The sequence below is a fragment of the Elaeis guineensis genome, chromosome 16 (genome assembly GCF_000442705.2).
Source record: "Elaeis guineensis isolate ETL-2024a chromosome 16, EG11, whole genome shotgun sequence".
In the NCBI taxonomy this organism is placed as follows: Eukaryota; Viridiplantae; Streptophyta; class Magnoliopsida; order Arecales; family Arecaceae; genus Elaeis; species Elaeis guineensis.
This window is the reverse complement of record NC_026008.2, coordinates 41,546,063-41,558,909: the sequence shown is the minus strand read 5'-3', so window position 1 is coordinate 41,558,909 and position 12,847 is coordinate 41,546,063. Positions and strand designations below refer to the sequence as shown.

The window sequence follows — 12,847 nt, the reverse complement described above, 5'->3', positions numbered from 1 at the left end:
GAGCAGCGTAACCGTGAGGTGGTAATTTGTTGAATTGATTCAGAGCCCTGGCTCGGCCATCTGGTCTTGATCCAATTGTAGCTTATTAGCCTTCCATTATTTCCATTATTTATGCAATAATAACAATAACAAACTCTTCACCGAGTCAAAGATTTTTAATTTTTTTCACCCACATACGTCCGCAGCAATTTGCCAAAACCGCTCCCACGCCTCCATTATCTCAACGTCCACCCCCATCCCCTGTCTAACCAACTGCACTCCTGCTACTCGAGACCCATATCCTTTTCCTTTCTTGTTTCTCCTCACTTTTTTTCCCTCCCTCCACCAAACCGGAAAACCTCCATAACTGAACTCAAAGATGGTCTCTCTCTGGACGAGCTTTGCCAGGCTCCTCCTCCTAACTCTCTTCTCCTTGCAACCTTCCAATGCTCTCGACTTCGAGGTCGGCGATGATGAGGGTTGGGTTATCCCTCTTCCAACAACACTGCACTCTACAACCACTGGGCCTCCTGGAACAGGTTTCAAGTTGGCGACACTATCCGCAAGTTACCCACTCAATTCTGCATTACATCAATATTCCTAAAAACATGATTCAGAATTCTTTTTTTTTTTTTCTTTTGACAAAAAAAAAAGAGTTCAAGTACAAGAAAGATTCTGTGATGGAAGTGAGCGAAGAGGACTACCAGCAATGCAGGTCGTTGCATCCTCTCTTCTTTTCAAATAACGGGACAACAGAGTTCAAGCTGGATCACTCTGGGATGTTCTACTTCATCGGTGGGGTGGCAGGTCACTGCAACAGGGGACAGAAGATGATCATCAAGGTGTTAAGCCATTCGAACTCGTGGGGACCAAGTGGATCACCTTCAAGCAGCAACCACACCGGAAGCTCGACCTCTCCTGAATCGCCTGATTCAAGTAGTGCAGCAGCTCAGGTTGCAGCAATCGTTCTTGAAGCCCTTGTATTATTAGTTGGCTTGCTCTTCTTTTAGATCCTTCAGAAGAGCATGGCGTTGTTAGTTGTTATTCTACTACTGGTGATTGGTTCTGGCTTGGAATTCGGTGTTGTGGTTTTTGCCATCCAATTATGCCGAAGTGACTGCCGAGGACTTTGTTTCTCACTAGTAGTCCGGCATTTTCTTCTCCCTGTGGGTTTATTGCAGTACTGAGTTTTTGCCATGTCATCACTCATAGGAGAGGTAATGTCTTTGTAGTTAATTAAATTCCTCATGTAAGTTTGAAAGATGAATGCACTTGAGATCTTTGTTTAGAGAGCAAACTGAACAAAGAGTTGCAATCATCTTTGCCACTCTGTTTATGTAACATATCAAAATATCTTTGCTTCAATTATGCCAAAGCCGCCTGCTAAACGGGTCGATCCCGGTTTGACACAAACTCGGTCCATGCCGGTCCGGCGTTTCGGATCCGAACCGACGCAAAACGCGCCGCATCGAATGGAGAGGGTCATTTCCGTCAATTAGATATCTCTCCCGCCAAAAGTCGTCGTCCCTTCCCGCCTACAAAATCCCCCCAAACGTCTCCATCTCCGTCGCAAGCAAACCCTTCCGTTCCCGAAGAAAAAGTGGATAGGGAACAAAATGGCGTCTTCCTCCAAAACCCAAGTCGAAATCTTCCAGCCCGCGAAGCGCCTCAAATCCCTCCCCGCCTCCCCCGAAACCCTGACCCCCAAATCCTCCATCTCCGCCCTCTGCAAGCCCTCTCCCACCGACGCCACGGGCGCCTCCGGCGACCTCGTCCCATCGGAATCCCCCTCCACCCTCACCCCGGATCAGAAGAAGAGGATCGAAATCAACAAAGCCCTAGCGAGGTCGAAGCGGAATCTGCGGCTCTGTACCGAAAAAATCGAGCGAACCAAAGGTATTCCTTTCTGATGCGTAGGGTTTCCGTACGTTTCCCCTTGATTCTTGGTGGGAATAGTAGTGATTGATGGCCGGTGGGCAATGTAGCTGAGGGGCTGGACTATGTGAAGCTGGAGGAGCTTTTGGTGGAGGAGACGTGGTTGGAGGCGCTCCCGGGGGAGCTTCAAAAGCCCTACGCCAAGAATCTGTGCAGGTTTGTGGAGCGGGAGGTTCGTGGGAGCGTGCCGATATATCCTCCACCGTATCTTATATTCAATGCCCTCCATTCGACTCCCTTTGATAGAGTGAAGGCGGTGATCATTGGACAGGTATACTCCCCCGCTCCTCCCAAGTTTTTGCTTTTCACCTTCGCGTTCAGGTTGTTTTGAGAAAGAATCTTTCATGCATTGTTTCTGGTAATCTGGTAAACTGGAGCAGAGTTGGTTCATGTTTTCAGGTTGGACCGAGATACTGAAGGTCTACATTTTCTTTGCTTTGTTATCCCCTATCTTGCTTCTTTCTGTAATGCAATGCGACCTTTAGCAGACCTGGAGGCATTTGTTTGTGGCAAATTAGCACTGACAGTTACTTTTCCCTACTTATTCTCACAGCTTGTTCTTTGTTTCTGTTTTCTCGATGGAGTAGCCAGAAGATTGATTTTTGATCGTTAAAACATTGGAAACATGGAAAGGCTATGTTTTGCATATATGTATAAGGGCATTTATAGCATTCTTACTTCTAACCTTCTCTCTCTGTGTGTTCATGGGAGATAAGAAGAGCACAGATTAATTAATCTATTTTGTTTCAGGATCCGTACCATGGACCTGGTCAAGCCATGGGTCTTGCTTTCTCCGTGCCGGAGGGTATTAAGATGCCTTCTAGCCTAGTCAATATATTCAGGGAGCTTCAAAAGGATGTTGGATGCTCTGTGCCATCACATGGAAATTTGGAAAGATGGGCTGTACAGGTACCTTAATAATGGAAATAGGTGTCACTGTTCCTTTTGATTACAATATCATCTGGATGTTAATGCTTTCTCTTGTACACAATCTGCATTTATGCATTTCTCTCCTGATTTGCTCCATGTACAGTTCGTGCATATAACTACCATTGAAGAATTCCACACTGGGTCCAACTGTTGACTAGTGGGAATCTGTGATATTCATCGCAGAAACTAGAACTCGAGAGATAAATGATGACTTTCTTTTCCCCTTTTTATTCTTTTGAACTGTGCATTCGAAATATGGCCTCGATTCTGCATATGTAATTAATTCACCACTTCTAGGGACCAAGATAAAACTTGGACATTGGCCATCAAAGTGTGATGTATCACCAATTTTGTATACATGGAATACCTCACACTGAAGCAGTTTGGTAGTTCCTTTGATTGTGCATCTCGAGAACTAACTTGAAATTTTCATGCAGGGTGTTCTTCTGCTTAACACTGTCCTCACTGGTATGTTTCTTTCTCTTTGCATTTTGATAATGTATTACTTTTTTTTTTTAATTGTGTATTGATTAAATGTAATTAATCACATTACTGGGCAATGATTGGTTGAACATCTTAAATGAAGCTTTGCATAGTAATATGGGCGTTTTCTTTATGCTTGTTACCTTCTACAGTTCTGTTGCCTGAATTGCAGTTACTACATTTGCTGATTTAAACAGAGTGCCCAAAGACTTAAGCTTAGGTGGCATCAGACTGAAGCAATAAAAAGGGGAAACGAAAATTAGTTTGAAAGAATCAGGAAGCTAGGAATTGAAGGGGAATTAGGCTTGCATGATGTACAAGAAGAGATTCCAAGCATTAACAAACTTGTTTGGCACTCCATTTAAGGTCTAATGCTAAGATGCATACGTGACAAGTGTTTTCTAACAAGAAGAGAACATGGGTACAGTAGGGAAAAAATAATAAATTCATTCATAATGAAAACAGTAATGGAGGAGGTGGTCTTGTTGTTGATAAGAGTTTAATTGTGAAAAAGAGATTAATCATCTTTCATCTCATGCAATTTTAAAAATCAGCACTATTTTTTTCACACCCATATCAGTCTATTTTGTGGGAGTATGTGACCATTGAGATCAGATTATGGAGTAGATTTTAGTACCATTGATACAGGCACCATAAAACAGTAGTATGAGATCTGTGGTGGTGCTGATTGCTCCTGGAGAAGAGGATGAGAGGATAGAAAGGGGTTTGTGGTTTATTGGGGCTTGGGGGTTCAGGGGGATCAGTTTGTAATTGCATATGAAGTCACCATCAACCATTGTGAAGACAGGGGCTTAAGAAATTTTCTCCCTCTTTAGCCCACAAAGACACAAACCTTAGGCTCTCATATGATACATGATGTATGCACAACATGGTAAGTGTAATCCGTCACCTTTAGTGATCGTAACAAGTGGCATTATACTTGCAAAAAATCATGACATTTGAATTTCATTTTGTAAGCCTTATAACCAATGACTTGCCAAGTTGCAGTTTCCTTATGTCTTGTCAAATTTTGTAATGGATTCAGTATCCTTTGGTGGATGCAACGGAATATGTGAATTTTAGTATTTTCTTAATGCATGATTTCTGTGTCAGGTTTGTACTGCATTTGTATGAAATTTTGCATCAGTACCTATACAAATTATGCTTTAGCTGGACTGGCTTTTCTCATTATAATTTTGCAATCATTGTTTATAGAAATATCATTCTAGTTGGTAATTAGCATTTTTTCTGTAAATAATAATCTTTTGTTTTATGTTTTTCCCTCTCTCTTATCAGTGAGGAACCATCAAGCTAATTCACATGCTAAGAAAGGGTGGGAGCCATTTACTGATGCTGTGATTCGAACAATTTCACAGAAGAAATCTGGAGTTGTTTTTCTTCTTTGGGGAAATTCTGCTCAAGAAAAGTCAAGGTAATTTCTGCTTGTTTAACTAAATTTGCAATTTATGGTTACAAAAATAAGTACAACCAGATATAACCATGAACTAAAAATCAGAACAAAATTTTCCTGCAAAAGCTGGAAAGTCGATCACTAATTGCAACATGTCATAGAAAGTGGGAAGATGCATTGGATTATTACTATGAGAAACCTCTTTGCTTTTCTTTCCTTCCATATTTGTTTAATATGATTCTTGAAGTTCATAATGTTAAGTTTCTTCATTTGAAGCTAATTATTGCTAATTTTATTGACCATGTTAGCTAAATCTTGTTGATTAGCATTATCAGTATCTACTCTAGAACTTATTTAAATTTCACTTACATTTATGCTATTGCTGTTAGCAGATTGATTGATGAGTCAAAACATCACATTCTAAGAGCTGCTCATCCATCAGGCCTATCAGCTAACAGAGGTTTCTTTGGATGCAGGTTTGTTTTTCTTATAATCAAAATAGTATTATATTTCCAGCCATTTCTCTATTTATTGTTCCGGCTTCTATATTACAACAGCAAGGCTTTGTATCTTACAAAAATTACTGGGTTCTTTAAGCATGAATTTACTTAATCCTTTAAGATTAGAGTGTTAAAGGTATGATCCAGAAATGCTGGCAACAGATTTGATTTCTTAGTTTGTAGTCGCACAAATGTGGACTTGAAGATCAGAAATAGAAGGGATGAAAATGTAGCTTGTTGTAAGTGGTGTGGCCTCGAGCCTGGATAAGTTGCTGAAGAGTATGCAACAGTGCAAGTTGTTATTTCAACACAGCCTCTTTTTGCACTTTCATGCTTGCTCTACTTATCACTTCCTCTTTTTCATGGTAGTCTCAGTGTCCTGCAGCCAGTGTAAACTTTGGATCTCCTGCTAATGCCAGCTAGGTGGCCAAGTCCTTGACACTAATTCAAGAGTCCCCTTGCATTTAGTAGATGTCTATCACTCTCAAACCTGTAGCTTGTTAATTTTCCTGGCTCTTGGACTGTAGTTGGGATGAGCAGAACCACTTATTTCTTATTTATTAACAAGCCAATCATTTTATATTTGTTTAGCAGCAAAACTGAGCAATTGTTCTAACCTAACTACCTCTTCTGTAACAGGCATTTTTCTCAGACAAATCAGATATTGAAGAGATTGGGCCTTTCTCCCATAGATTGGCAACTCTAAGTTAGAGAAACCTTCATAAACTCCAAGGGTGAGGCCATCTTGTTTGGCCAATTTTGTACTAACTTGACGGCTACTTATTTATATCTAGCGAGTTGGGTGAAGTTTCGAACGTAGGCCGGCGTTTGTGGAGAGCAAGGCTTTGAGCCACGGCACAATCTTATGTCAATCATATTGTGGTGTGTGATGGATGTATTTTGAACCTTATATGCTGAAATATCATGTTGAATCATATAGCCAACTGCCAATTTATTGAGGAGCTGCAAATCAGTTGTTTGTCTTACTTGGGAGGGTGTTTGTCCCACTCGGGACTAATGAATTGCCCGTGTATGTTAGATATTATCCAACTTGCATAGCGTTCTACTAAACACATCTCACAGCGACGTTTGTTCGTTAAAAAAAAAATAAAAATAAAAATATAATTTTCTGTGCCCATTGATCTCCCTGTTCTTCCTAATCCAACCTCTTCCATGGAAGGAAATAACTGCATTCTGTTGGATGAGCGGAAATAATCTTTAGTTGTATACATGATGCACCTCTCCGAATCTAAATCCGTGACATGTTTATATCATACAAAAGGACCTGCTCGATGCGTTGTTAAAGATCTCTTTGCTATCGGGTGTGTGAGGGGCGTCGTCGGTCTTTTCTCATTGGTAACCACGACTATCTTTCATCTTCCTCTCCGAACTCTCATGAGATGTTGCCGGCCTTTCCATCCATCGGTAGGGCCTCCCTATTTTCTTCCCCTTCTTTCTCTCTCCCTCACTCTATCTCTCTTCTCTTTTCTCATTTAATACTTCCATCGGACTTCCTTCCTTCCCTCTCTTTCTTTGGTCGACTCTTATCTTAGCATCGGTCTGCTTCTTTCTTCCGATGCCGAGATCGAAGCATTTGTCAACCCTTCTCATCTGTCAGCCTTGCATCAAAAGTCACTTCTCCCTATTAGCTTCATCGAGACGTTGGAGGAATGGCTGTTCAAAGCAACTTTTGGTGGAGGCGTCGATGCGGTCCCTCCTTTCCTGTCTTGGGACAATTAATTCGGCAATCTCCTCCAACGATTAGATTTGCTTCTTTCCCACCGACGACATGACGGACATCCCTATCTTTTTGAAATTCAAATTTAAATTTTAAAATTATTAATTGATGGGTGTTTCAAATTTGAATTATGTTTGTTGTTGGAGTTTCCTTCTCTTCTGTAATGGGATCTCTTTTTATCCTCTGTACCTCTTTTTACTCTCTTACCCATTAATAAATTTGATGACTACCATACTTATACATAAAAATCTTTATATATATATATATATAAGATAGATCAGATTTCGTTCGACCAGATCCCAACTCCCATCTGGTCGGATTGCCCTCTGTTGGATCGGCATGCATCTCAGAGCTTTTTTTATAAGCTAACGGAAGAGTTTGGAGGGCGTTAGCTGACCTGACATATAAAAAAAAAAAGCATTCGGTGCGACCGTCATCGTCTTCTCCACCACCGTCTTCCGATAACCCCCACCTGCCTCCTCTCTTCTTCTCTCTCTCTCCCCCACTCATGACCGCCATCTTCTAGTAACCCCCCTCATCCGCGCCTCCTCTCTTCTTCTCTCTCTCTCCCCCCACCCACGGCTACCGTCTTCCTCTCTTCTTTGCTCTCTCCTGCGATCGCCGTCTCATCTCCTCCCAAGCCGAGTTCCCCACCCCACGGTCGTCATCTCTTCTCCTCCCAAATATTCCAAATTCCTCACTGGCCATTAATGAATATTTTGTATAAATCGTCCGTTAGCTGACCTGACGTGTTAAAAAAATAAAAAAGAGAGATGCGACGCCATTGAACCCTTACACCGAAGGTGCCTTTATTCACCATGAAGGCGTCTTCATCGACACCTTCACGGAATCGAATCCGGATGCCACAGATCGCTTAGATCACCAACAATCGCCGTTCCTTCTCCCAATTCCTGGTTTCCAACCTCCGCGGAGCAATCTAACCCTGGGATCCATCGATTCACCATCGAAATGAAGGAGATGGGCGGTTTAAAAGTTGAGTGATCCTAGATCCATCCACGATAACAACTAGAAAGAACAACGGATAAATATTAAGTCCTACGAAAATAAACACAAACTATCAGAGGATAAATACAAATTCTAAATAATAAGTAGAAACTGCGAACAATAAACACAAACAGACTGCGAATAAACACAAACTCTATACAGATAAACAGAAATGAATAATAAATACAAGCTCTATGTCGATAAATAAAAATTTTTCATGATAAACATAAATTTGAGATTTAAAAGTTGAGTGATCCTAGATCCACTTATGATAAACAAAGGATAAACAATAAGAGAAGAGGATAAACACTAAGTGCTGCAGAAATAAATACAAACTATCGAAAAATAAATATAAATTTTAAATAATAAACAAAAACTTTAAATAATAAACAGTGTAGATAAACAGAAATTTTCAAGATAAATACAAACTCGGAGTTTAAAAATTGAGTGATACAAAACAAAAGAAAGATGATAAACACTAAGTCCTATCCATGCATCATACTACATTTTTTCATTCATATGTAAATCATTCAACATCATTTTTTTCATTCATATGTAAAATATTCAACAGAGGAATAAAACGGTTGGAGGGGAAAAAAGATGAATAGTTTGGTGAACTTGGTTCTGATCGAATATAACGAATAGATCTGAAACCAGTAGAAGGAAGGCACCTACATCCTGGTTGTAGGTGTCCTACAATCAGGATGTAGGCACCTACAATCAGCCGCCTCTTTTTCACATTCATAAATAGATTTGTTTCATTCGATTTGATTCAGGTTCATCAAATTTTTGAAATTTCGATCAACATCCTAGCTCCTTCTATTTATCTTCTTTCCATCCTGGCTCCTGTTCATCTTCTTCTTTTCTGTTGTAGGCACTTAGAATCGTAGGTGCCTACATGAAGGCATGAATGATTCATCGAAAATTTAATAGCCCCTATTAGATCACAGACGTCCCTTGACCGCTCCTGTTAAGTAACGGGTGCCTTGGACATGCAGACATATAGACAAAAAGTTTAGCCATGCGCGCACATCCAAAAACAAACCGAAAACTTCTTGGGATAAACACTTTAAACTATCGGAGATAACATAAACTCCACATAATAATAAAAAGAAATTATGAATAATAAATATGAGGATAAACATAAACTCTATGCAGATAAATAGAAACTATGAATAATAAATATAGAATAATAAACACAAACTTTATGTAGATAAACAGAAACTATCAGTGTTGATAAACAAAAAATAAATATAAACTCATGGTTAAAAATTAAGTGATCCTAGATCCATCCACAATAAATAACAAGGATAACATTAAGTCCAACAAAAATAAACATAAACTCTGAATAATAAACAAAAATTATCAATAATAAATACAAAGTCTGATAAACAAAAAATATAAATAATAAATAAAAATTATAAATAATAAATATAAATTCTGTGCCGATGAATAAAAATTTTTTGAGATAAACATAAACTCATGGTTTAAAATTGAATGACACAAACTTGTGGCTCAAAATTGAGTGATCCTAGGTCCACTCATGATAAATAATAAGAATAAATAATAAATTTTAAAAAATAAATACAAACTATCAAAGGATAAGCATAAACTCTAAATAATAAATAAAAATTAAAAATAATAAATATAAAGTCTGAACCAAAAATAAATACAAACCAGAAGGATAAACACAAACTCTAAATAATAAATAGAACTGCGAATAATAAATATAAAATATTTATAAAAAAATAAAAATTATGAATAATAATAAAAATTATGAATAATAAATATAAACTCTGTATTTAAAATTTTTTAAGATAAACACAAACTCGCTGTTCAAAATTGAGTTATCCTAGGCCTACCCATGATAAATAATAAAAATAAAATAAGTTCTGAAAAAATAAACACAAACTATCGAAAGATAAACATAAATTTTGAATAATAAATAGAAACTATAAATAATAAATAAAAAATTTGTGCCCATAATATTTACAAATTCTGTGCCAAAAATAAACACAAAGCAGGAGGATAAACATAGAATAATAAACAGAAACTATAAATAATAAATACAAAGTCTGCATAGATAAATAAAAACAATGAATAATAAATAAAAACTATGAATCACTACAAGAAAAGGAAGTTTTTATGATCAAATTATTTACGATGATAATTTTTTCATCGATAATAAAGGTATTTATGATGAAAAAATAAATTCATCGTCAATAATATTTATTTTCATCATAAATAGTATCATATTAGTGATGAAAAAAAATTTCATCATAAATATAATTTATTTATGATGATTATTTTCATCGTAAATAATAAAATATTTATTTTAATTTTAAATTTTTAAATTTTAGTGATGAAAAATTTTCATCGTAAATAGTGGAGTATTTATGATGAAAATTGGCTTGTTGTCACAAATACTCTACTATTTATGATGAAAATTTTTCATCACTAAAATATAAAAAATAAAAAATTTTAAAATTTTAAAAATTATAGATTATTAGCGATAAATTTTTTTTATCATAAATAGTAAAGTATTTGTGACGAAAAGTCACTTTCTGTCGTAAATACTCTACTATTTATAATAAAAAAATTTTATTGTTAATATTAAAAAAAATAAAAAATTTAAAAATTTTAAAAATTATAGATTATTAGTGATGAAAAATATTTATCATAAATAGTAAATTATTTATGATAAAAATTAACTTTTCATCATAATTACTCTACTATTTATGATGAAAATTTTTTATCACTAATATATAAAAAAATAAAAAATTTAAAAATTATAGATTATTAGCGATAAAAAATTTTCATCGTAAAAAATAGAGTATTTGTGATGAAAATTAAATTTTCATCACAAATACTCTACTATTTATGATGAAAATTTTTCATCACTAATACATGAAAAAAATAAAAAAATTTAAAAATTATATATTATTAGCGACAAAAAATTTTCATTATAAATAGTGAAGTATTTGTGATGAATACCAATTTCAGTCACAAATACTCTACTATTTACGATGAAAATTTTTCTTCACTAATATATAAAAAATAAAAAAATTTAAAAATTTAAAAATTAAATATTTATTTATGATAAAAATATTACATCATAAATAATTGAGTATTTATGATGGAAAGCTAATTTCCATCCAAATATAAATTATTTACAATGAAAAATTTTCATCGCTAAAATTTAAAAAAATAAAAAAATTAAAAATTATAGATTATTAGCGATGAAAATATTATCATAAATAATTGAGTATTTACGATGGAAAATGACTTTTCATCGTAAATACTAATCTATTTATGATGAAAATTTTCATCACTAATATATGAAAAAAATAAAAAAAATTAAAAATTATAGATTATTAGCGATAAAAAAATTTTATCCATCATAAATAGTCAATTATTTATGATGAAAATATTTTCATCACCAATATTTCTAAAAAAATTAAAATATATAAAAATTATAGATTATTTGTAATAAAAATATTGCATCGTAAATAACTTAGTGTTTGCGATGAAAATATTTTTTTTATCGTAAGTAGTCTATTATTTATGATGAAAGAAAATTAAAAGTTTATTATTATTTGTGACAATACTTTTCATCTCTAAGTTTATCTGAATCTGTCTCATTGCTCAATTTTGCATAGGTTGTTGGTTTTATAGACTGACCAGAGGTCATAAAGTACAAAGGCTTTGTATCTATCCAAAAACATAGAAAGAAAATGATACTGATCTTTATACATTAAAACATGATCCACAAGAAAGTTATTTACATGGTACTTAATCTTTATGTATTAAAACATGATACTAGATCTCAATTATTTACGATGAAAAATTTTCGTCGCTAATACTTCATTATTTATGATGAAATAATTTTATCACTAATAATTAAAAAATTATAAATTTAAAAAATAACTTTCGATATTGAAAAAGAATCATTCTTCCAGTATCCAGACTTTGTTGGATGATGCAACAAAATTCTTCACCCATAACCGAATCAACCGTCTATAAGATCTAGAAGCAAACCGCCTCAGAAAATTAAATGTAAGAAATTTGATTCAAAAAAAATATCAACTTTCAACTGTATAAAAAATAAAACTTTATCAACTGTTCGATGGACTAAAATATGTCATTTACTTCTAAACTATATGCGGAAGGCCTTTGCTGGGTCTTTCAGTATTATTTTTCAAGAGTGCATTCATAGTCTTAGTTGATATACGATGATTGTTTGTTGCAGATACACTCTAACTAGCTGAACTTTTGTTATTGCCATCTAGTTCAAAATTTATCTTAAGAATGACATACTCTTGAGTAGGTATTATCCTTTCTACTATGCTCCTTTTGCATCAGATCTCAAGGGTCTGAGCTGCTCGCAGATTAAATTTGAGCTGCTCGCAGATCTCAAGTCATGGTATTGTTGCCACCAAAAAAGTAAATCTAATTAGTTAGATTTTTTAATTATAAATTATGTTTGATTATTAGTTAACATCTGCAATGTATTAGCAGAAAAATGATTCTCATCCAACGGTACATGATTACGTAATTATTTTGCGTACATAATTTTTTTATGTATGTAATTTTTTTTGAAGAAAAAATCATAAATTAACTATTTATATAATTTTTTTATTAATATTTTATTTTTTATTATGAATATTTTTTTAATATCATTTTTTGTTGTTAAATTTTTTGGATAGAAAATTTTTTTAGTGAGAAAAATCTAAAATTAAATTTTTATGAAATTATTATTAAATTTTTTTTTTACAAAAATTATTTCTGACAAAAACTATATTTATGTTGCTAAAAAGATTATTAATGACTAAAATTTAGTTTTCAACCCAAATAAATTTTTTTACT

General features: G+C 34.6%; 2 protein-coding genes across 2 annotated transcripts; both read left to right on the top strand.

Moving 5' to 3' along the window:
• Positions 1 to 358: 358 nt before the first annotated feature.
• On the top strand, positions 359 to 989 carry LOC109506715 (early nodulin-like protein 21). Its single transcript, XM_073249814.1, is given in 3 exon segments — positions 359 to 470; positions 473 to 541; positions 634 to 989. Coding segments are annotated over 3 exon segments (537 nt in total).
• Positions 990 to 1,544: 555 nt separating this feature from the next.
• Positions 1,545 to 6,231, top strand: LOC105058927 (uracil-DNA glycosylase, mitochondrial). The gene is made up of 7 exons (XM_010942010.4): positions 1,545 to 1,875; positions 1,965 to 2,185; positions 2,665 to 2,823; positions 3,282 to 3,312; positions 4,624 to 4,759; positions 5,131 to 5,214; positions 5,878 to 6,231. The coding sequence occupies exons 1-7, from the start codon at positions 1,596 to 1,598 to the stop codon at positions 5,942 to 5,944; spliced, it is 978 nt and encodes a 325-aa protein (XP_010940312.1). The 5' UTR covers positions 1,545 to 1,595; the 3' UTR covers positions 5,945 to 6,231.
• The last annotated feature ends 6,616 nt before the right edge of the window (positions 6,232 to 12,847 follow it).